Source organism: Lates calcarifer, linkage group LG11 (genome assembly GCF_001640805.2).
Source record: "Lates calcarifer isolate ASB-BC8 linkage group LG11, TLL_Latcal_v3, whole genome shotgun sequence".
NCBI lineage: Eukaryota > Metazoa > Chordata > Actinopteri > Centropomidae > Lates > Lates calcarifer.
Window position 1 is genome coordinate 18,144,318 of NC_066843.1, and position 23,822 is coordinate 18,168,139.

The window sequence follows — 23,822 nt, forward strand, 5'->3', positions numbered from 1 at the left end:
AAAACCTTAAACCGAAAAATAAATTCTTGTCTGTTTACATGCCGGTTGTGTGTATGTGTGTCTGTCTGTCTCTCTCTCTCTCTCTCTCTCTCTCTCTCTCTCTGTGTGTGTGTAGAAAGTGGTACCCTGGGAACCTCTGAGTAGGAAAAGGGGATGTGGGGGCTAAAGACAGGATGTGGAAGAAGGAAAAGAGAGTGATGAATTGCACAGGAGATTATCATAATCATTTTCAACATCACTATCACTCAATCATGTAGTTACAGTCAGCTCTGCTCTCCTTGTATATGTACTTTATCTGTCCAGCTCTTGTCCAAAATTATTTTTATAAAGTGGGGCGAAGGAAATTCCTAGCTGTTTTCCATGGCTGCCCCCTGTATTAATGTAGCACAGACTAGCAGCTGAGTATATTTATTTTACTTTTCACAAAGCAGCAGCCGGACAGAGGTATGCGTGTGAAAAGAACTTTAAAGCATCAAAAATATTATTTTCGCTCAAACATAAATAAATAAACACCCCAAAGCCAGGTCCTCTTTGGAATGTAGTAATTCTGAATTTTTATGAATGACTGCATTCATGCTTGGCCACGCCCCCGACCCCCCCTTTCAAACCTCAGCTTATCCGTGTTAGAGCTCCGAGCCCCGCCCCCCTGCATCCCTTTTGCGACACCTTGGCCTCGCGCCTGCGTCCTAATTGGTTAAAAGAGGTCTTGAGTGGGCGTGGCTGCCATAAAAAGCACGGGGCTGATATAAAAACAAGGCTCAAACTTTGATCGATGAGAATTTACAAATGATGGAGGGCGTTTGAGGATCGTCGTGCAAGTCGGATTTAACCTTTGTGGACAAAAGCTGTTGTTTCTGAGTCGGTGGGGGATTTATTTCTCTGTGATATAAACTTTTTTTAAAAACCTTTTTTCCGCTTCTTTGTGAATGAGCTGACAACATGGGGATACTGCTATTATTTGCTGTCTTGCAAGTGGTGACAGTGGGTTTGGTAAGTGTGTGTGATTCTCTCTGTCACTGTGTTGCTGCACGTAAACACTGAGGAATAAAGACTCACGTGCCTGTACTGTAACAGCAGCTCCAGCGGATTTGAGCTGCTGTCGTCCAATCCACATTTCCATATAACCTAATCTTAGTTAGTATTGCTGTAAAAAAATAATCATCAATCATCAGTAACTATTTAGGTTCTCATCCGTTATTTAAAAATCACTTTCAAAGTACACAGTGTGCTGAATTGACTGGTTTCTAGAGTGGGGATTGTGGATGACCAGGTTTCCTTCATGCTGTGTCAGGGGATCCAGCAAATTACCGTATTACCAGGTATTACCGTATTACGTACTCCCTCTATCTAGTAATGGGGGAAGTATTCATGTATTCAAGTATTCAATACCAATACTGCAATATGAAAATACTCTATTACAAGTCCTAAGTAAGTACATAAGTATTAGCCAAATATACTGAAAGTATTGATACTAAAATTGCTCATAATGCAGAGGAATGGCCACTATGAGTGTTATACTGTATTATACTGTATGCTAAATTACTGTAATGTATTACCTCCTTCTGAAGTTTGTAAATAAAGTAGCATGACTTGGAAATACTCAAGTACAAGTCCCTCAGATCTGTACTTCAGTACAGTACTTGAATAAATGTTCTTAGTTACATTTTACTGCTGCTTCTCTCTATCCTCTTATTCAAAGTTTAGACTCTCATTTACATCTAGTTAATCTGATAAAACAATAAAAGTACTCCCTAATGGAAAATGTGTGTCTCTCAAGGGTCTTTGTGAGAGTTTGTAAGTCTTCTATAAGTACACAAGCTCCTATCCTACTGTAGGTTCAAAATTACACAGTACTTTTACTCAACAGTTAAACCAATGGAGATAAAAATACTTCAATATGGACTCACTGCTCTATAAATATCTACAGCAACATTATGTGACTTTTACTTGGTAACAGGTTATACCCAAACACAATGCTAAAAATGGAAAGTTATTGTGTAATGTTATATCCAACCTTCATACCCACCCGAGACCCTCAACAGTCAGTGATACCAGTGAGGGGGCACAGCTCCCAGTATTTTTTTTCTTCTTAATCCACTGTGACACACGAAGACCTGGCTGGGGTTTAGAGAACAGCAGAGTCAGGAAGGGATCCCTTTGGATGATCAGACTGTGGACAGTCAGACTGGCAGCTCTGTGATCTCAATATGTGCTCTGAGTTGTTGGAGTGACTCTAGTGTTGTGTGTGTGTGTGTGTGTGTGTGTGTGTGTGTGTGTGTGTGTGTGTGTGTGTGTGTAGAGGGAGAGAGTGTGAGAAACAAAAGATGTAGGAGCAGGGAGGTGGGGGTGGTTTTGGGTCAGAGAAGGTCCCTTTCATCCCTGATCGCCCAGCGAATGCCAACGGAAGGCGACAGAGGGTTACAGATATCCCTGTGGGGCTTGGGACAGTGCTGGGTATTCAGCTGATGTTTAAGCCACACACACACTCTCAGGAATTTCTGTGATCTGTGTAACATGAGTCAAACTATTGTCCTGCTTTGGTTCCAGTGTGACTCCTCCTTACGGGGGAAATTTTTACTGTATGAAGTTTTTTCAACATTCAGGTTAATCGCAATGTACTCATAGCCGTGACTGTACTGTATGTCCCTGTCCTGTAGGTGACTGCAGGCTGTCCGGTGGTGTGTGAGTGTCCAGCAGGGCCCCCGTCCTGTCCCCCGGGGGTCAGCTCAGTCCCGGATGGCTGCGGCTGCTGCAAAGTGTGCGCTGCCCAGCTCAACCAGGACTGCCACGAAGGACGGCCCTGCGACCATCATAAGGGCCTGGAGTGCAACTACGGCAATGACGTGGGTCGCACCCATGGCATCTGCAGGGGTACGTACAACAAAGGTGGCGGGAAGGCCAATCAGGGACAGGAGGGGTTAATGAGTTTTTGGGGTTTTAGTTTGGGCGCAGAATTTGGGGGGGTTTAGCTCGGGGTTGAGTGAGGGAATGTGTAACTTCAGGGTGGGGAACCTGGCTTCTGAGCGAGCCGGGCTGGAGTTTCTCTTTGATAGGGGCTTGAGGTTTGAAGCCCGTGCCACGTTTCAAAAACAGAGCACCTTCATGAGCTGCGACTGAAACCTGGCCAACTCCAGGATTTATATAAGTAGTTCAATGTGTACACAAACAGCCCCATGAAACACACAAACACATACACACAGTGGTATTTTTATATGCATGTTTATTTGGGGGTGTTTCTATATAAAGGGGGGTATCCGGGGTGTTGTATGGGGAGTTCCACTAAGGGAGCGAAGGGGAAGGACATTGTAAACAAGTCAAAATTCCTCTGGTCTAAGAATAGAGCTTGCTTCATAAATCTGGAGATAGTGTGTCTCTCCCTCTCTCTTCTTATCTACCTTCTATTCATATTAAAGATGAATTTCCATATGAGGCTCTTCCTGTTTCTTCCTGTCTCTTAAGTTTCCATCAGCTTCAGAGTTTTCTTTGGATCAAGAAGGTTTGATTTCTGCAGACTATGTTTTTGTTCTTTTAAGTCTTTTAATCATCTTGTCTGTCTTTTTCCGTCCCCTCAGCAAAGGCAGAGGGCCGCTCCTGTGAATACAACGGGCGGATTTATCAAAACGGCGAGAATTTCCGTGCTGGTTGCAAACACCAGTGCACCTGCATCGACGGAGCAGTGGGCTGCGTGCCCCTGTGCCCCAGTCACGTGCCCCTGGCGTCCCCTTCCTGTCCTGCCCCACAGCTGGTCAAGGTGCCGGGCCAGTGCTGCCTCAGCATCGACTGCCACAAGGGAACCACCGTTGTCCCCCCAGTGCACCGGCGGCCGCAGCCTCCGGCTTACCCTCCTTACCCCTTCATTCCCTACCCGGCCTACCCCTACCCCAAGCCTTATCCAAAACCGTACCGGAAGCTGTACCCCTACAAACCCAAAAAGGAGAAGGACACCATGGGCAACGAGCTGGTGGAGGTGGGGCGCAAGTGGGACAAGCCACGTGGAAACAAGCACCTGGCGGGTAAGCGAGGGTGCTGCCGTGTCGCCTCAGAGTGCCGTCTGTTTCCTCTACGCAGTAAAGCATCATGTTTATGCTTTAACCATTTTAGTCTCCTGACGCACAAACGGCCTCACTGTGAGCCTTTCCCCTCTACATCTGTGCGTGTGTGTGTGTGTGTCAGCATTTATGTGAGGCTTGTTTTCCACTGGCTCCTTGTACACCAGAGGTGCTCTCTCTCTCTCTCTCTCTCTCTCTCTCTCTCTCTCTCACTGCTCTCACACAGCACATACCTCTGTCACCCAGCTTTCCCCTCTCTGTAATCACCCTCTCTATGCGTCAGTGTTGCCTGTTCAGTGAATGAGGCTAGTGTGCTTTGCATCTCTGTACCTCTCCTTTTCCCTCTCTCTCCCAGCAGCCCTTATCCCCCCCCCACACAGTTTTACTTTTGCTGATGTTGCTGCTCTTTCTCTGACTCCGCGTTTCATGTCGTCCATTGTTGCTCTCCCTCACACGTCCCCTCTTTCATCTCTCCTAGCCTGGAGGCAGGTGGGAGACCAGTGCGTGGTTCAGACTACTTCCTGGTCTCAATGTTCTCGGAGCTGTGGGATGGGCGTCTCCTCTCGTGTTACCAATGACAATGCCCGCTGTAAGCTGATCAAGGAGACGCGTCTGTGCAACATTCGGCCATGCAGCTCCATGTCTATCCCTGTCAAGGTGAGGAATGTGTTGGTGCTTTTAAGATTCTTATAAAGGGATAGATTACAGTGTTTCCTCTAATGGCCCACAACTATGCAGTCCAGCCACCATGCTAAATGGATTCAGGAAAGGATGTCTCTCAAGGGGTCAGATTGGTATTAATATCATGGCATGAATACAGCCCCCGCCCCTGAATCCCTCTGTAGCTGGATCCTTTTCTGGTTCATTCTGTCTATTCACGGTTCTGTTGCTGTGTCAACAGAGCTGATTTAGACCAGGTTTCCCGGTAATTTAAAGCTTAAATGATTAGTTCAACATTTTCAGAAATACTCTGTAATTCTGGTGTAAAGACAGACTGAGAAGATTGATACTACTCTCATATCTGTACACTAAATATGAAGATTTCACATTTTATGGGGTTATGTGCTGAACTGTGTCTTGGCTGGGGGCGGTAACTTCCTGGAGTCTCTGGGTGGTTTCCTGGAGCCAAGAAGTAGTGGTCAAGTAGTCTGGTACATACCCCCTCCCCCTCCCCCGAATGCAACATTAGTTATCATTTTAACACAGTTTTTTTTCTGGGCTTTTTTCAGAATGTCTGATAGCTTTGAAAACGAAATGTTCACCAAAAATATCACTGTCACAACTTGTGTCCCAGTTTTCATTTTAAATAGCTGAAAATCGTTGCACCTCACCTTTACAGATAACACAACACAAATTAGTTTCACACAGAACTTTTCTGAGACAGAGGACAAACTCTCTCCTCATTTGTCTGTGGGGGTTTGCAGCCCTCCCACACTGAACCTGCGACACTGTGGCTGTCAGCTGCACTCGCTGTCTCTGTGCTGTGTGATTTAAAGAGCACTCAATTCGCCCACTCCATTGCTCTCTCACATTTTGTACACAACACCCTCAGGAACATTCTGCCTCCCGCCATCAGCCACTCATGAGGCTGATGGGCTGTTATGCACCTGTTTTGCTGCGCTCTCCCAGTGTTTGCAGAGCTGCTGTGGGTGTTAATGTGCATCAGTGTCAATCCTCAACTATTGTTGGCATGTTCCTCTCTCTGGCACTCATCTGTTGTTCTAACCTTTATTTTGTTTCTCCCCGTCTCTGCACTTAACTGCATTAACTTTGATTTTCGTGTGTTAAAGTTTGAGTAATGAGTTATTTCATGTTGCTCTGCGGTATGCCAGTTCTGATTCCAAGCAAATGGCGATGTGATCCTATAAAGCTTTCACTGGAAGGCAGTATTCAACCTGCTCCACACTTCTGCAGTCTGTAGCATCACAGTTGTGCCTCCTATGCCAAAGAAAAGATTTTGCAAGCAGTGTGGCTCCAGCTCAGTTAGTCCACTGCAGTATCTCACAACTATTGAATAGGTTGCCATGACATTTTGAGATGACATTCCTGATTCCCAATGGAGTGCCACCATGAGGCTGACATTTATAGTTTTGAGTGAGATGAAGTATTAGATGGATTGCCATAAAATTTAGTTCAGACATTCATGTCCTCCTCACTGAACCCATGTGGTGAACATAGTGAACACCCTACACCTGCTAAACATTAGCATTGTGAGGCATTGTGAGTGTGTTAGCATGCTAATGTTAGCATGTATCCCAAAGTACAACTTCATAGATCCACTCTTATGTCTGTAGACTGTAACTCCTCTAACTGGAACACTAATTTCACTCCTTCTCTCTTCCTTCTCTCCCACAGAAAGGAAGGAAGTGCTCTCGTACCCATAAGGCCCCTGAGCCACACCGTCTGTCCTACGCCGGCTGCAGGAGCACCCGCCTGTACAGGCCCAACTACTGTGGTGTTTGCAGGGATGGCCGGTGCTGCTCGCCCCGTCGCACGCGCACCGCCAGCGTCACCTTCGCTTGCCCTGATGGCGAACGCTTCAACAGGTCTGTGATGTTCATCCAGTCCTGCAAGTGCAGCGATGAGTGCAACCACCTTAACGAGGCCGCCATGCCACCACAGCGATGGCTCTACGGAGACACACATAAGTTCATCGACTAGTGGTATTACCCCTCCCCCCCAACCTACATTCCTTCACAAAAAAAAAAGACTTTTAACTCCCCCCATAGAATAGAATAGCTGTCCTTAGTGTATCTTTGAGTAGACACAAGAAAGGTGCACACGTCAAAACATCTTTTCTGGAAAATGATTTGGGGAGGAATGGGGAGAAGAAAAATGAATCAGATGGGCGCATCTCCAACTTGGAAACAGTAAAGTGACCAGCCCCTGTTTTAGTGTAGATAAAATGTAGTCTCTGGCCTGGCCAGACTACTTAAAACTGTGACAAAATCTTTGTGGAAACATGGACGCAACCAGCTGCCATGTCGCTGCCATGAACCAAATGTCCTCTGAACTCTGAGACTTTTGTTCGGGACAGTGGAGCAAGAGCTGACACACACACAAGCATAATTGTTGGGATTTCCTCTGCTGATGGTGTGGATTCACATCACAGATACTGAGGAATAGATCAGACTAGCTAACAGAAAGCTGGCCTGATGGAGCCAAATATGAAACCAGCTGGAGTCATATGTCTGTGCACTCCTAAATCTGAGTATGGATAAACCAAATGAAGACTCACACTCAACAGAAAAGACTGGGACGGTGGTGGTAAAAGATGGAGGAGCATTTCAGATGTTCTGACAGAAGCATGGCTCGTGTCTCTTCTTGGTATTTATTCATTGGTATTTATTGTTGAGACAGATGTGATGACACAGTGGCCTGCCACCAGAGGAGGTGGCGCCGCTATGTTTGGAGCATCAGCACCGATGAACGGGGATCTGAGAGGGACAAAACAGCTGAGAGCTGTCAGCCCTTAGAGGGAGAGGAGGACTCCCACAGATCTGGGGATTGACCCCAGGGTTGCATCAGAGGTCAGAAAGCCATATCTAATGATGGATGATGAAGACTACAGGAGAAGAGGAGGCATGTACTGGAAAAAGACAGAGTTGAACCTGATGGTAGAGGCTTTGTACGCATTAGTGGGGAATATGTCAGAGGGTGTTTACACAGCTGGACTCTTCCCCTGCCTTGCCTCCACAAGAAACTGAGACATTTAGCAAGCACCAGAAGAACAAGCCTGGGATTCTGGCGTCAAGAAGTCGACTGCCTAATTCTGTGCAAATTACAATCCTGACTCTGAGGGGCAGTGAGAGAAAATCAGCCACTCTGGTTTGCTGTAAAAATAAAATTTGAAAACTGGGTGTACTGAGATAAACATGTAATTTGTGACTAGCGGGTGGAACCGCTCTGGTACTCAGCCTGGCCTGTAATCGAGCAACAAGCCAGCTCACTGAAACAAAACAATAACTCATGCGTCTTTGTGTTGAGTGGTGTCTATTTCTGAGAAGTGTTGGTGGGGGCTGTGTTGTCATTTTACGTCACTGTTAAGAAACAGAAAGGAGCTCTATGGCCATGCAGAGGACAGGGCCAGAGCTGCCTGACGTCAGTAAGAACCTATTGCTAAGGACACTTCTAAAAACAGGACTGAAGGAGAGAACTTCTGTATTATTCTCTCATTTTTGTGACTGAAACCCTTTATAAAGACTGAAGAACCTAAGCATCTTCCTTAACTGGTAGATGGGTTTAAGTCCACGCACCTTACAACAACCCTGAATCATGACCTAATCTTATGCAAATGTAATGCAGAGGGATTGGGAGGTCATTTCAAACTGATTTTTTACTGCATACATATTTCAAAGTGGTGATTCTAAATTATTTGAAACACCGTTTATCATTTCAAAGATTGTTTCTTTCAGTTGTGCCATAAGATAGTGGTTTAGATATTTTTGCAGTTCTCTGTGAAACTGGAAGATATTTGCATTTTCTACCATCTCTTGGCCACAGTAGGCTTTCTTAGTTAAGAGACTGCTGCCTCTAATATTTACAACTTTGTTAGGGGGTTTCTAACTTCACAGTTGATTAAAAAAATGTGTTTGATATGCGTTTGCCATTGCTATTTGCCTATGTAGATGCTGTGGTTTTGGTACTGTATGTCTAGATTTGTTAAAGGACACTATAGAGCAGCTATGTACAGATGCATTGTTACCTTTGTAGTTCTATCTGCTGTATAAGGGCCAATCCTTTTACCGAGTTATACTGAAGTAGTCCATGTATAGTTTAGCACTGAACGAGGCAGGGTTCAGATCCTTTATGAGCATTAAGTGCCAATTTAAAAGCATGATGATTGTATGTCTACTAGTGAACATTAATACCACCTGTAATAATAAAGTCATGCTTTTTAAGATTGTATATTAAAAGAAAAGATTCACAGAGGCAAAACACAATTCACCACGTTCCTCACAAACTCGTCTCTTGTTGTTTTACACACATTTGAATGAGTTCATCATTTTGCCTTTTTGAATAAAGACATTTTCACTCACTATATCTTGTGTTGAACACTGAACAAAATGATAATTCTCCTATCAAGTAGATACAATTGTCCAATGATGAGTGTCAGTTAATACTCAACAAGACTACAAGTCCACAGCCATGTTAACAGCAAGCATGTGTTTGGGCTAAATGCATCAGTATGCTAACATGTCACTTTTGAGGTATAACATTCATGATTGTTACATTAGATCAGTGTGTTAGCAGTAAGCATAGCTGATGACATTAGTCATAAAACCAAACTTTTGGGCAAATTTAAATTTTGACCTCATGGTGGCACTGGACAAAAAAATCAGCTGGACTAACAATTCATCCAAGACTTGACATATTTCTGTTTGGACCAACCAGTGAAGCCATTCATATCACCATGATACTAGCATGGCTAAAGACCATCATCACTCAGCTTTGCAGTAAAGTAATCATTGATTTTAGCTGAATCGTCACAAGGTTTTTGCTTCTACAGGCATACATACAATTGAGGACATTTTGTCATTGTAGTTTTGTGAGAGAAGTGTTTTTTAATACCTAAAAACAAGATAGCAACAGATACAAACAGTTATTTGATTATACAGTGTGCTGATGACATACTTGCATTAATAATAGCAAATTCACCACCATTACTCCACTTGGTGACTTCATTTATTGGAGGCATTCAGTTGGAAATTGAGAGAAACAGCTGCCATATGAACCAAAGGTGTGTCTTCATCAATTGTTACTACATGACTACTTTCTAAAGATCAACTGTGTTGCAGTGGGGGTAAAACCCCAAAAAACAAAAAGAAAAAACCTCATATGAACTAGTCTTAACATTAAAAACAGGGGCTAAAATTTGCTTTCACAGTCTTCAGGACTTCTCTGCATGTGTCTCTGCTTGACGCTGAAATTAATGAAAATGTGGTAGAGACAAGAATAGCCTCAGAAGAGACCACAATAGTAAAAATGGCATTTTATAAAAAGTTTTAATTTCATTGAGCAAAAACAAACAGTAAAAGACAAATTAAAATCGACCATACACTCGTCCCCCAAAACTGACAATAAAAATAAATGTTTGGTGAACACAGGAAACGCACAGAGCTTTCAAATCAACAGTGAAGTACGTCTACTTCCAAATACAAGACATAAGACCCATGGAGAGGAGACTTCTGCTTGGCTGGAGGACTCATCTGGACTGCTCGACTAAAGGAGGGACAGAGGAGGAGAGACATGAGTTGAGCATGTGAAAGATCAGAGTGACGAGCAACAGCTGAGCATACCAACTTTTCACCAACAGGTTAAACATGTAGGGGATTTGATGAGAGCACCACAGTAACATGGCAGCACCAACTGCTGTCTTTAGTTGCCAAAATGACTCTAAAGGTTTACTCCACCAGCTGATTATCTGTGTGGCAATCGTCAGTGCTTTGAACCCATTTAATCCACAAATTACAATTATTCCAACAGGTCAGCCAACTTCATTAAGGACATCAAGCATCAATGCATTTCAGCCATTTGGAAATGGAAAGACTTACTGTAAGAGGAGATGTCAATCTCATCAGGCAGCTCAGCCACGTTGACCTCAAAGCGGTCCTGCACATCGTTCAGAGTCTTGGCATCGGTCTCGTCAGACACAAAGGTTATAGCCAGGCCTTTGGTCCCAAACCTACCAGCACGGGCGACCTGGTGGGTGTAGAGATACAAGTGAGTGAAATCTCAAAACAAACACATTAAACGCATTTATCTTCCCTGAACATAGCACTGCTACAAAGAGTGAATATATAAAAGGGGAGACAAGTGGTGCTATTCCCCCCTGCAGTGCTCACCCTGTGCAGATAGGTGTCAGAATCTTCTGGCATGTCGTAGTTGAAGACGATATTGACTCGCTCAATGTCCATCCCCCTGCCAAAAAGGTTAGTCGCCACCAAGATCCGCCTTTGGAAGTCCTTGAATTGCTGATAGCGAGACAGTCTGGGGGGTTAAGAAGGGGGGGGGGCAGAGCCAGAGAGAGGATTATCAACACAGCTGCTGTAGGCATTACTGGACTGTATCCCCTTTGAAGGCAATGATGTGTTGAGTTAACTGATGAGGCCTCATGCTCCATACACATACTTAGCAATCAGAGCGCAACATGGCATGTTTATGAGAGTATGTTAGAGGGTGGTGTGTGTGTGTGTGTGTGTGTGTGTGTGTGTGAGCCTCACCTCTCCTCCTGAGCCATTCCCCTGTGGATGGCAATGGCAGGGAAATTTTGTTCCACCAGAAGCTGGGACAGAGCGATGCAGCGCTGGACTGACTTGACAAAGATCACCACCTAGAGGTGAAGCAAAGGCATTAAAACAAAGCTGCTCAGACTGCATGGCCAGCAACTGGATTTATTCAGATTATCTAATTGTGACTTTAAATTAGTTATCATTAATTATTTAGGAAATATGAGTTAACTTCAGTTAGTTAAATGACAAGAGCAATGCCCTTGAAGCTACAGTCAGCAGCTAGCTGGTTTGGATTAACAAAGACTGGAGTTAATGGGAATCTGCAGGATGTCTATATAGATTTTACATATGACACCTAACATAACTATTAAGAAATAGTTTAGTAAAATATAAAATTATCTAAGTCTTAAACTTATTTTACTGTTTTCATGGGAGGCAACTTCCCCAATTCTTCCGTCACAAAATACGTCCGTATAAAACCCTGTCCATATACTACAACTTGAGAAATTTTAAATACCTGCCTATATGCTTATCAGTTCTTAAAAGCAAAAAACAATCAGCCTACTGGGGCGGTCGCACACCACGCAACAGCTCCATCGGTTTTTACCTGGTTGAACTCCAAAACATCAAGGAGGTCAAAGAGCTTGCGGTTCTTCTCGCTGTCCTTCAGCTTGCAGTAGTACTGTTGCAGGCCGTGGAGTGTAAGTTTGGTCTCATCATCCACAAATACTTCCATGGGCTGCACAGGAGATGGCAGTGTGTTACTATTATACTTGTAACAGCAAATTATCAAACTAAAATAATGTGAAAGTTAAAACGAACCAAACAACCAGTCATCATTCACTTACATCCTGCATGAATTTGCGGCAGACTGGTCGGATCTCCTTGCTCAAAGTTGCACTGAACATCATGACCTGCTTCTCATGGGGTGTGATCCTGAAGATCTCCTGTACATCACGCCTCATGTCTTCCACACAAAAAGAAGGCAAGAGTCATACAAATGAATACTAATAAGATTCAGATTAAATATTGTGTTTACAAATACAATAATGTAAAAATCAATGAGAACTAAGAAGGAAAGTCCAAGACTAAGGAACACACCTAGCTGCTCCAACATTTTGTCACACTCATCCAGGACAAAATGCTTCACGTTCTTGAGACTGAGGGACTTGTTCCGGATGAGGGCGAGGATACGGCCCGGCGTTCCGACGACAATGTGAGGGCAGTTCTTTTTCAAGACCTCCTCGTCTTTCTTGATGGCCAGGCCACCAAAGAACACTGCTGCTTTTACTGTGGGCATGTACTTGGAGAAACGCTCATACTCTTTACTGATCTGGAAAGCCAGCTCTCGTGTGTGGCACATGACTAATACAGACACCTGAGGAGCAGACATACAGAAACAGACTCAGACACAAACATCTGTGCTAAAAAATCCAAAGCAAGATTTAGAAGCCCAGAGGTCTTAGTAACTAATTAAACAATACAATAATGCGCAGTTGTATTATAAGAATAACTGCAGTTTTAGCGCTATTTCTACAGTCTTCATTGCATGACTTCTCTGCACAACAAAGGAAGGCGATTTGGAAAAGCCTGTTTACATTACACTACTATTTATGAGAGCTGGTGCTGTGACTGAACAGTTACACATGTGGTTAATTACCCACACTAAACCCAATTTAACTTCTGGTCAATGCTTGCCATCATTAATTTAAATTATCCAAGGAGGCTGGAAAGATGCCAATAAGTACAAATGAACCGTTAAATCAAACATTATGATGAGACTAAATATGAGGACGTCAAAAAAATACATGTTAAAGGACAACTCCTTTTTTGCTGAAGACAATTTATGACAATGCTCTCCTTACCTAATTCAAAACATTGAAGTTGTGCATTGAATACACATACTAACCTGTCCGTCAACCGGTTCAATCTGTTGCAGTGTGGCCAGTACAAACACAGCTGTCTTCCCCATACCAGATTTGGCTTGGCACAGGATGTCCATACTCAGGATAGCTTGTGGGATGCATTCATGCTGGACTGCATGGAGGAAAAAACCCCAGAAGATTTAGGCCAGTGCACTCACATTATTATCAGTGCAGTAATTAATTCAAACTTGTGCAGAGCAACATGCAACATTCCCGTAAGTATCAGTGCATTTTGCATTTGAAACCACACAAAGCAGTACAGGTACAAAATAATTAATGTAGCTAACTACAGAGGTTACACTTACATCTTCATACAGCTTAATAGACTAGGTTGGTAACTTGTTAGTAACATGCATCTCAATGAAATAAGAGAGATTCTACTGTCTTCCATTCTCAAGGTACACATACCAAGACAACCCAGTGGCTCTTACCTTCAGACGGATGCTCAAAACCACAGTCAATGATGGCACGGAGCAGTTCTGGTTTGAGCAGGAAATCCCTGAAGCCAGAGCTGTGGATGGAAACGTAAGAACCCTTCACCTCCTTCTTGCCTGCAGGGGCTGCGCTCTCAGGGGCTCCTTGCGGCTCTTCATCTTCTTCGTAATCGAGCAGCTCGTTATCAACATCATTCTCGGCCATTATGTCTGTCTAAAACAAGGAAAACCGCAAGTTTGGTTTTCAGCCTGTTTCTGTTTGACCATTAGTTCCAGCCCCCATGGCTGAAACCCTTCGTGCTGGGGCTACAAAGGGGCCAACCTGTTGTTGCCATTCTTGGCAGGTTCAACCACACGTTAAACAATATTTAGAGAACGTGTTTGTGCGACGGGCGAAAAGTGTTCCCATTACCGGGAAAGTTGATTTTGTTTTATTCAAAAACAGACGGTAATGTAACCGGTAATGTTAACATTCCCCCGCAATCCCATTATAAAATGTGCGGCCAGCAGCTAATATATGCTAGATAATTTAGGAAGAAAAAACGAGCTAACGCACATTAGGCCATAAGTCTACATTTCAGTCGGTACGCTGTACGTAAACAACGCGTCTTCTACAAAACACACCTTAACACAGACAAAGCTGGTCAAACACAGCCTTGGGGTTTAGCCGACACTGCCGGATTAACAGAGCCGGCTAGCTTCTAAGCCATTCACTTCAATGAAAAGCTATTGTGTTGCATAACCATTGCTAACGTGGCAAGCTAAAGTGCTAATTGGTAACAGATACTCTGCTAACTGACCGGTTTAAGTATGCGAATAATAATATAAACAGAGGTCGTGCAAATAAATGTAAGGAACGCGTTACGAGGAGTGCAAAATGGCCACACATTTATTGAACACTAACATATATTTTGAAGATTGGTAGGTTGGCTAACTTATCTAATGCTAGGCTACAAAAACCTAGCTAGCTCAGTAGCACCCTCAAGCAAACAATGAAAGCACCTCTCTCATTGAGGACCGGTTATGTTGGGATTTAAGCAAAAATAAATCTCACCTGAGCCTTCATAGGCGTCAACTGAAGTTTTACAAACTATTTAGTTGCTACATTAAAATCAATATTGAGTTCTTACCTTTTCGGCGTTGGTTGCTGGTCCACCTACAGATCAAAACCGCATGGGCAGGCCTCAGTTGGTTTATACGAGTAACCGGAAGTTCCGCCTCTGCTAGAGCGCGTTGACATCATTGGTGAATTTAGGCGATCCTGGCAAACGCAGCGAGCGATTGGACAAAAAGTGTGCCGCAGTACACCGCAGTTTAAAAAAGCGGGATACAGCCCTGATAGACGCTATGTATGGAAGCTCGTGAGGGACACTTAAAATAAATCGATATTAAATAAATAAATATGCACAAAAATATTAATATCTTGTTAAAACAAACCCAATACACAATTGGAAACAAATAAAAAGAAAAATATAATTATTAATTATAATATAATTATTATACTCTGAAAAAATGTGAAGCTAAATGGCATTTGATTCTTGTAACTTTCTGTACCATGTATTATTCCCCTTGAGGCTTTCTCCTCAGACACACTTTTTTATTTTCTGTGATCTGGGACCTGCACCTGAACTACTAGGCAAATACAGTACATGTGTTACTGGTAAAATCAGCACCATAATTACGGTGCTATTATGGTACATATGACAAGAAAGCTTTCCCTTCCTTAATTTTTATATGTGTCTGTATATACATGTGCCAGCTTGCAAAAGTCACCATGTAAGCAAAACCATGGCCAATCAGAGGTCTAAGTATAGTATTGTGTCTGCCCTGATGCTAGATGAAGTTATGTTTGAGTGTTTTCAGAATCCTGGCCCTCCAGTTATAACAGGGAGAGGTTGCAACACAGAACTGGATTTGTAACTGAAGCAGCCAGTGAAAATATTTGTAAAAACACTAACAGTATGTGACACACAGAGTTATTATAAATAACACCAGAAACAGCAGAATTGATGAAAACTGTGTTCAGCTGGAGATAGTGTGAACTGCTGAAAACAGTTACATCATCAACATCTGGTCAGACTTAATAGAAAATAACTAATTTCCAGTGAGCATGTTCATGTTAAAATGACTGGAAACAATCAGAAACAAACACGTGAACAGAAATGAAAGAAGTAATTGTGTTTAATGTGCAAAATGTGTACTATCTCTGCTAAAATATACATACAGCAACACTGTTGTAGTAAAGTCTCACTTTGGGTGGGCCAACAGGAAAACTACATTCTAAAAGAACGCCTGACAAACTTAGCATTAAAAAAGCATTGCAAAAGCAAATCCCATTAAAAATATAAAATATATCAGTATACAAAGATGCCTGACAGAATACTGTTAGTATTAGGATACTGTTCACAATCAGATAGTCATTAGTCTTATATCTGTGATTCCAGAGCAGAAGAGAAGCTCCACTGTGTCGGAGAGAAGTATGGGAAACTGTCAGACTCTGGTCGAGAGGGACCATCTGTATATACACCAGAGGTGGGGCAAGACCGACTCAGGAAGTCTCTGACATGGGGAAGGCAAAGAAAGCAACAGACCAGTCCTCCACCAGGAGACCACCTCCATGTAGCCCTGAGCAGCAGCCCAGCTGAGCAGGCAGCTCCTCCAGACTGTTACTGCGTAAGTCCAACCTACACAACTGGCTTAGAGCTGCGATCCCCATGGGTAACGAGCTTAGAGAAGTTAGTGAGCCACATTCAGGATGCGCAGCTCCAAGCAGCCACTGAATAGCTCAGGGGGCAGGCTCTCCAGCCTGTTCCCACTGAGGTCTAGCTCTGTTAGGAGCTTCAGTGCCTTTATCTCTGCAGGCAGCTCTTCTAGCAGGTTGCCAGGCAGCAGGAGCCTACGAAGGCGGAGAAGGGTAAAGAGAGCTGGGGGAAGGTTCTGGAGGTGGTTGTTGGACAGATCCAGGAGCTCTAGGCCTCGAAGCACCCCAACACTGGCTGGCAGCGCCTAGAACACGGTTATAGGCAAGTCTGAGGCAAGAAAGACGCCGCAGATGAGCCAGACTAAGCAGCTCCTCCAGAGTTCTCAAGTTATTGTGCTGCAGGTCAAGTGTCCGCAGCTTGGTCAGAGCCAGCAGTGCAGAAGGCAGACGCTCCAGCTGGCAGTCCTGCAGCAGCAGCTCTGTCAAGGTCAACCATTCGCTTCAGTCCCGTCAGTACAAGCAGCCTGGTGCCCTCATTGTAGATCTCCAACCTCACCAAGCTGCCTGTCACCTCACACAGCTCCCCAGGGATTCGCTGTAACATGCCTCGAATCACCAGTACACGGAGGTGACGCAATTGGCGGAGGCTCCCCAGTGCCCAGCTGCGGCCCACTCCACCCTCACTGCTCAGGCGACCAGAAAGGTGGAGCTCATGTAGGCTGCGGAGAGAGAAGACCCAGCTGGGGATCTCTGATGCCTGAGTAAAGGTGAGGTGGAGGATCTCCAGACGTTCCTGGAGGACTCCAAGTGCACTGGGATCCACAGCTGCTGTGCAGTGGTAGAGGTGGAGCTCTCTGTTGCAGGAATAGCCAATAAAAGAGTGAATTAATTATACAGAAATATGTGTTTTTACTATGTACATCACACCATTCATACGGTGCGCAGAGTTAATACAAATCTATATTATATAAGAAACACACTGAAAATAACTTTTGATTTGATGTTTGCGTTGTTTAAAATGTGTGAAATGTGACTAGACCTTACCTGAGTGAGGTCATGTTGGCTACCTGTGCAGTAAACTTGGCATCTGTGATGAGCTCCAGTTTGAGGATCTGAAGCTGGCTGAGGGTGAAGAGGGCTGGAGGGAGGCGGGGCAGGGCCACCAGATGCAGTCTGGAGCAACCGTCTGCGTCCACACTGGTCATTGCACGTAGCTTCTCTTCCCCCCAGCGCCTCTCCAAGCTTTCCTCCAGCAGTCTGCTTTCACTGACTGGAGACAAAAACACGGACAGGCGCTGGGCCAGCAAAGGGTCATACTGGTCTGACATGTGTAGAAGAAAGGCCAGGTCATTGCTCAGGTCTGGAACATCTCTCAGGGAGCTCAAGTCCTTCAGTGAATGGAAGGAATACTGTCGTAAAGAGCTACATGGGGCACAAACAAAAAAACGTGATGAGAAATATATTGCACAGAACACTGTAGCCCCAAACACAGCATTAAACTCTAATCCTATTATTAGTCCTGATTATCAACTTCTATCAACATAATTTACTGATCCAACAGACATGGAGCAACATTAGCATTTATTTGAAGTCCTTTTTCTGCTCAATGCAAGTACAATATACACTCTCCGTAGAGCTTTGTTTTTGTCTCCACCAACTTCTTCAGGGAAATATCTGGATATGCGCCGCAGCAATTTGCTAACTGTGTGTCTGCTGTTTGTGCTAGAAAAGTATAGTGGATACTTCACTGTTTTACATACTGAAAACAGTTGCTTCTTGCTGAAAACAAGTTTGATGTGAGACTGAATCAAAACAGTGAAGTTGTGAGGGGTTAAACCAAAATAATGAGATGAGAGAAAAAAACTCCATAAATCTTGGGGGAACTGTAGAATCAGATGTTCTCTGTGGGTTTGTGACTACAAGCAAATTACACATAATAATTTTTTAGTGATAACACACACAAAAAAAATAGAGCAGCTTTAAAAAAAAAATCTAAACATACCATTTTAAGGTATTGTTACAACACAAACACATTTCTCCTTGCATACTACACACACCTGTGTAAAATCCAGCTGAGGGTGTAAAAGTTGAGCAGGCCATACAGCCCCAGCAGGCTCAGATAGGCTACCATCAGTTTGCGTAGAAGTGAGGAGAGCACATGGATACACTCAAAGGTAGTGTAGCCCAGCAGAGCCTGCTCCTCAGGGTGACAGGTGTGGGTGAAGGATAAGTTGCTGAGAAGAGGGATGGTGTAACTCACGATCAGCGTTACCATTAGCAATTTGAATATCGTCTGAGCCAAGTAGACCTGAATCAATGAAAGGGGGCATTATGAATAAATTAACAACATTTGACTTAGCTTGATCAAACATTAAGTCATGCCGTAAAATTAAACCACGCTGCTATGCTCTTAAAATACTGGATCATTTTTTATACACAATAGGATCATTTAACAGCAGGTTGCTACAAATACAAAGCCCTATGACAACACATCAAACATCATAGATGAGAGGACATCTCACCTTATAAATGACAGCTGAGCTTTCACAGTGGGACCGAAATTTCCTGACCCTTTCAAACAGCGCCCTGGCCTGTTCCCCATCACTTTTATCCAGACTGATTACCTGCCTGGGATTATCAGCCATGACTGTTGTGTTTGAACCAGGAAAGTGCACCCCGGAGCCGAGAGATACAGATGACATGGTGGAGTTACAGGAGAGTGTGGAAGGACATGGGGAGGGAGGTATGGCAGAGGACACGCTCTCTGACCTTTTTAAGAATGGGCTGTCTGTGCCTGAGTCTATGCTTGAACGTCTTGTACGAGTCACTGGGGGTGAAGATGAGGAGGTAGGAGGTTGTGGTGGTCGTCTCTCCACCTCTTCCTCTTGGATGTTCTCCTGCTGTGCAGCATGGGACAGAGCTTGAGATGTCCAGGGTGACTCGCAGCACTTTGCTAAGATGGCCAGGAAGTGCTCTATGCGGGCAGAGGTGTGGGGGAAGTGCAGCCAGAAGGAGCCGCTGGCTACCAGCACTAGAGACTGCAGCAAGGCCATGTAGGGAAAGAAACGGGAGCACAAAGGCAAAGCCTCATGGTAGCACACCTAGACAGGGGACAGATAGAAACTTGCAGTAATTTATGTTTTGGCCACTCAGGGGCAGCAGAAACAATGGACCATGAACACAATACTGACATAACCTGTTAAGCATCGTCTAAGCAAACAGTTGCCCTTTTACACATCCAGCAGGAACAGAGCAACATTAGCACTCATTTGGAGGTGTGTTTGTTTCAGCCTAATGAATTTAAGGCAAATATTTATTCTCTTTTAGCTCTGTATTTGGTTTCTGCCATCTCCTGAGGTAAACATCTGTCTCTTTAGCTGTTAAATGATCCACAAGCCAGCTGCAAACTTTAACTGCCTGTTGTTTAGTGCAGGGCAGGTAGTGTAGAGTGGCCCTTTGGAGCTTTTTTTCTGAAAACAGCTGCCCTCTGAAGGCCTGCGATAAGATCTGCAAGTGAACTGGAACAGTATAAATGCAGGCCAGAAAACCAAAACAATGAGAACTGATAGAAAGTTCTGCAGATATGAGGGCTACTGTAGAATCAGCTAATTAATTCCTTGTGCTTTCTCACTTTGTACAACTCCTTTGTGGTCATGGGACTACAGCCGCTTAAGTGTCTTTACAGCCAGTATTTGTTGCTTTTACCCACTGTGTTGCATCATTTTAAACTGTAAAGTCAGGTATACCAGTACCTGGCTAATGTAAATGTACTGCTGGTAGACCAGATGAGTACGTCGACCCCGGGGTGTAGAATGAAGATTTGGGCTGATGTCCCGTGGAATGTGTGTTTGGGGCTTTGACAATGGAGTCAATGCTACATTGCCACCAGCTGAGGAACTGTGATTGCTAGTATTTGCCTTGACAAGAGGATCCAAGGGAATGCACACCACTCGGTCCCTGGACAGCTGCTCAGTGCAAGCCAGAACGGACGTCATCAGCATCAGGACAACCAGGTAGTCCATGAAGACCTCCCACCAGGGCTTCAACAATTTAGACCTGTTCTGATGCTGGTTCAGAGGCGCCAGCTCTGACAGAGAAAACATGGTGACCTCTGGCTCCTACAAGTATGGCTGTAAAAATAATTGTGAGATGGTAAACATAAACTAGTGATATACAAAGATGAGTCTAAGATTGGCAGGGCTAGTATTTTGGATTTACAGGCAGATCTAGACACTACTGACCACCAGTTTCTGTGAAGGAAATTATTACAATATATATACTGTTTAATGTAAATACTATGGGGTCATCTATGTAAGTATTTTGGAGTACAACAGAACAAAAACCATACAAAACCATACAGTCGATGATAACAGAACAGACTAGCTGTGTTTTTGAGCATTAAACCCTCATTAATTAATTAATCAATGTATATTTATCCTCCATTACTTTAACTTGGACATTTACAGTTTAGTCATGGAAATGTAATATTCCATAACAATACTTAAGATTTGAAACCAAGTTTTCAGGGGCTTTAAACAAGAATTTAAAATGGATGTATTATAAGAAAAAGCTTTGTGTTTTCAAGGAAAGTCAGTAAAAGAGGAAATCAAAAATTGAAACATTTTTATCGATTATATCAAAGTCAGTTGGATCTCTGCACATAATGAGTAAACTAATTAAAATACTACAAACAACAACAACAACAAAACTTTCATTGTAGCAAACAAAGTGCAAATGCAAATCAGAACTGAAAAATTTAAAATTTATTTTTACAGGTGAGGATTAGCTTTCACCTACCTAAGGAAATAATGTTTCTCCTACTTTTCTCTCCTTCTCCGGATCACTTCACAGCGTCCTTTCAGTAACTTTACTCCGGCGCTGTCCGGTTCTGCTGTGAAAAACTCCTGAAACTTACAACAAACTCCTCCTCAGCTGGGCAACTCACAGCTTTTCAAGAGTTGCCATAGCAGCACAGGATGTGTGGCTGAAAAATCTAATTCAGCAGTAGTGGCCCCTTCAAGACCCACCAGGGTCATGCCTGCACCCTTAAACTCCCTCAGAACTGAATTACTCAGAGGGAAACATCAGAGAATTGTACTGTAAAAATGTCATTAAATAAGTAAATAAGGTAAAAAAAAAAAATACTTACAATGCAAATGTATGTTAACTTTATAATACCCAACAGATCTTCTTAGTTACTTTCCACCATTGCTATGCTTGTTTATATTGTGTTATAGCTTGTCAAGTTAATTACTTGGATAAAAGATTTTTTATTCAACATATCAGATTTCCAGTGTCACAGTCTTTTGCTGCTAAGTTTAGTTTGGATCCCACTACTTTCACTTGTTTCCCAACATGGTAAAATGTCTGTTGAAATAAAATAACAGCACCATATGCAGCAGTATCCAGCAGGGGCTGCTAAAGTTAAAGTACTATGAGTTAAACAGCAGCATTTGACTCCACAGCTCTAATTCAGCTCTCATCAGGCTTTTACTGTTTAACCCACACAAATAATCTGTCAGTGTATCTGATTCTATATTTCTGTATTTCTGTTTCATGTTGCTCTAATCTGCATCTTTATAAATGGATGTGTGTTTCTGTAGAGAAACCGAGTTTTTTTCCTAAGAGGCTATGGGTTACAGTGGTTACCCACTTTGATGACTGAGGAATCTTTTTAATGAACTGAGTTCTTGTGTATCAATGTGTGTGTATGTTCACCTGAGGGTCATATGTAAGTCAGTGCGTTGTTTCTTTTGTATGTGGGCCAAGAAGAATCTGGGGCAAAGACTCAAACTGACAGTGAACCACAATGTGATCTACTCCACACAGCTGGTGTGTGTTTTTACTGTGTATGCTGTGCTAAATGTATATGTGTGTGTGTGTGTGTGTGTGTGTGTGTGTGTGTGTGTGCATGTTTGGGCATGTGCATGTGTGTGTGCAGAGTGTGGTAGTTGCAGCAGTGGTGGCAAACAGTACGTGTGAGTGAGACTGGCATTTACTGTTGCCACAGAAAAAACTCCAGACAGAGTGTGAAGTTATAACTGTAAGGGACAAGGACAATTTCTAAGGAAACATATTATCACCAAAATTACTGTTGCGTACAAAGTTAAGCCCACTATATCCTGTGCCTGGGTTACTGTTTCTGAAACTTCTTAAATCTAAAATTAGCTATAGATGCCACCTGCTGATTGCTGTGAGAGCAGTCTTCAGTACCTGATAAACAGCGTGAAGAATGACAGTGCAGGGTCACACTGGCAGCCTGACTGCATTTAACTGAGAGGCTGTTTTACAGCCTTTACATGTGTATCTCTGAATCTGTAAATCTGAGTGAATGAAATAATCCACATGGCAAGTGTCTTGATAAAATGTACCAAAGTAGAGGATGAAATAAAACTTGACCTGATGATGGCACTGGAAGGGGTCATCAAAGCTATTACAATATATCCCATCCTTTCAAAAAAAATGTGGTGATGGTGGTGACAGGGGAAAAGTCAGTAGATAACCAAAGTCATTTGGGCGTATCATCTGGAGACCTTGAATGTCTGGACATAATTTCATAGCAATCCATCCAAAAGTTAGAAAAAGATATTTCAGTCTGAACCACATTGCTGGACAGATTGACTTACTCTGGCTAGAAACTGGTAATGGGACGACTGGAAAGGCCACACATCAAAATGGTGCTATTACAGTATATATATGAGGGCAGCAGATACACTATTTATCAAATCAGACATCAATAACTCCAAGGTTACTTTGGTTTAGCAAGGAAGATATTTTATTTCTAATAAAACCCGACTCTCAACTCCAGACCTCCTTCGATTATGCTATTGTCTCAAACCTGCATTTTTCCCCACTTGGGGTGCAAAGCAACAAGCTGTAGACACTCACTGATATATAAACAGCCTGTAAAGCTGTTATGGCTACAGTGTTAGCAAACCGTTGTCTTTTTAAACATCAGCCAGATATAGAGCATGCTAGCTAGCTTGGTTACAAATATGCTACTATCAAAAATAAACCTCAGTAATTAACACTGTATATCTCATTTATTTTACTGGTATACAAACATGTAAAAACATGATCAAGTTACAGTTAATAGGGAAAGTAAACATTTATTGGCAAATTTTATTCTAAACTATGCTAACTACCTCCTTAGACCTGGCACCCAAAGATAAGAGTGTTATCAATATTATTTTTTAACTCTCAGCAAGAAAGGTGAATAAGTGAATAAGCCAAAATAAATATCCATTTCTTTGAACTAAATGCTTCATTACATGCTGTATGAGTTAGCTGTAACAGTGGTAAACACAGTCCACAAGAGTGTAATGTCTAGTTTTTCTCAAGAGTACATTAAGGTTTCATGACCTCATGACAAACTCAATGAGCCTTTTGAATGGCTTTCAGGGAAATGTACTTTAAAATTAGACAGCGGGGCCGTGGTGTGGTAAGCTCAACGTTACAAGGGCCTGATATCCTATAGTCAC

At 43.1% G+C, this 23,822-nt stretch overlaps 3 protein-coding genes across 3 annotated transcripts; 1 reads left to right on the forward strand and 2 right to left on the reverse strand.

Moving 5' to 3' along the window:
* Positions 1-761: 761 nt before the first annotated feature.
* On the forward strand, positions 762-9,090 carry si:ch211-106h11.3 (CCN family member 1). The gene is made up of 5 exons (XM_018698627.2): positions 762-990; positions 2,658-2,871; positions 3,573-4,013; positions 4,528-4,706; positions 6,405-9,090. The coding sequence occupies exons 1-5, from the start codon at positions 940-942 to the stop codon at positions 6,708-6,710; spliced, it is 1,191 nt and encodes a 396-aa protein (XP_018554143.1). The 5' UTR covers positions 762-939; the 3' UTR covers positions 6,711-9,090.
* Positions 9,091-10,035: 945 nt separating this feature from the next.
* ddx39ab (DEAD (Asp-Glu-Ala-Asp) box polypeptide 39Ab) lies at positions 10,036-14,924 on the reverse strand. Its single transcript, XM_018698626.2, has 10 exons — positions 14,771-14,924; positions 13,638-13,854; positions 13,191-13,318; positions 12,383-12,659; positions 12,130-12,248; positions 11,889-12,020; positions 11,273-11,382; positions 10,895-11,039; positions 10,604-10,751; positions 10,036-10,271 (listed from the first exon to the last, which is right to left on the reverse strand). Exons 2-10 carry the CDS (start codon positions 13,843-13,845, stop codon positions 10,255-10,257), a joined length of 1,284 nt encoding a protein of 427 aa, XP_018554142.1. The 5' UTR covers positions 13,846-13,854; positions 14,771-14,924; the 3' UTR covers positions 10,036-10,254.
* Positions 14,925-15,803: 879 nt separating this feature from the next.
* On the reverse strand, positions 15,804-22,512 carry si:ch211-106h11.1 (volume-regulated anion channel subunit LRRC8D). The gene is given in 10 exon segments (XM_051073723.1): positions 15,804-16,210; positions 16,213-16,377; positions 16,380-16,646; positions 16,648-16,827; positions 16,829-17,195; positions 17,386-17,763; positions 18,399-18,649; positions 18,864-19,442; positions 20,094-20,471; positions 21,139-22,512. Coding segments are annotated over 9 exon segments (2,682 nt in total). The 5' UTR covers positions 20,445-20,471; positions 21,139-22,512; the 3' UTR covers positions 15,804-16,066.
* Positions 22,513-23,822: the final 1,310 nt, after the last annotated feature.

What these genes read in the sequence shown, in the direction of transcription:
- si:ch211-106h11.3 (XM_018698627.2), top strand. Translation starts at nt 940, where the DNA reads ATGGGGATACTGCTATTATTTGCTGTCTTGCAAGTGGTGACAGTGGGT. An exon ending in CACCCATGGCATCTGCAGGG is followed by an intron (nt 2,872 to 3,572) that starts GTACGTACAACA and finishes CCGTCCCCTCAG; the next exon opens with CAAAGGCAGAGGGCCGCTCC. An exon ending in TGGAAACAAGCACCTGGCGG is followed by an intron (nt 4,014 to 4,527) that starts GTAAGCGAGGGT and finishes CATCTCTCCTAG; the next exon opens with CCTGGAGGCAGGTGGGAGAC.
- ddx39ab (XM_018698626.2), bottom strand. Translation starts at nt 13,845, where the DNA reads ATGGCCGAGAATGATGTTGATAACGAGCTGCTCGATTACGAAGAAGAT. An exon ending in TTGAACCGGTTGACGGACAG is followed by an intron (nt 12,660 to 13,190) that starts GTTAGTATGTGT and finishes TCTGCTCCTCAG; the next exon opens with GTGTCTGTATTAGTCATGTG. An exon ending in ATGTTTTGGAGTTCAACCAG is followed by an intron (nt 11,383 to 11,888) that starts GTAAAAACCGAT and finishes CTTCACCTCTAG; the next exon opens with GTGGTGATCTTTGTCAAGTC.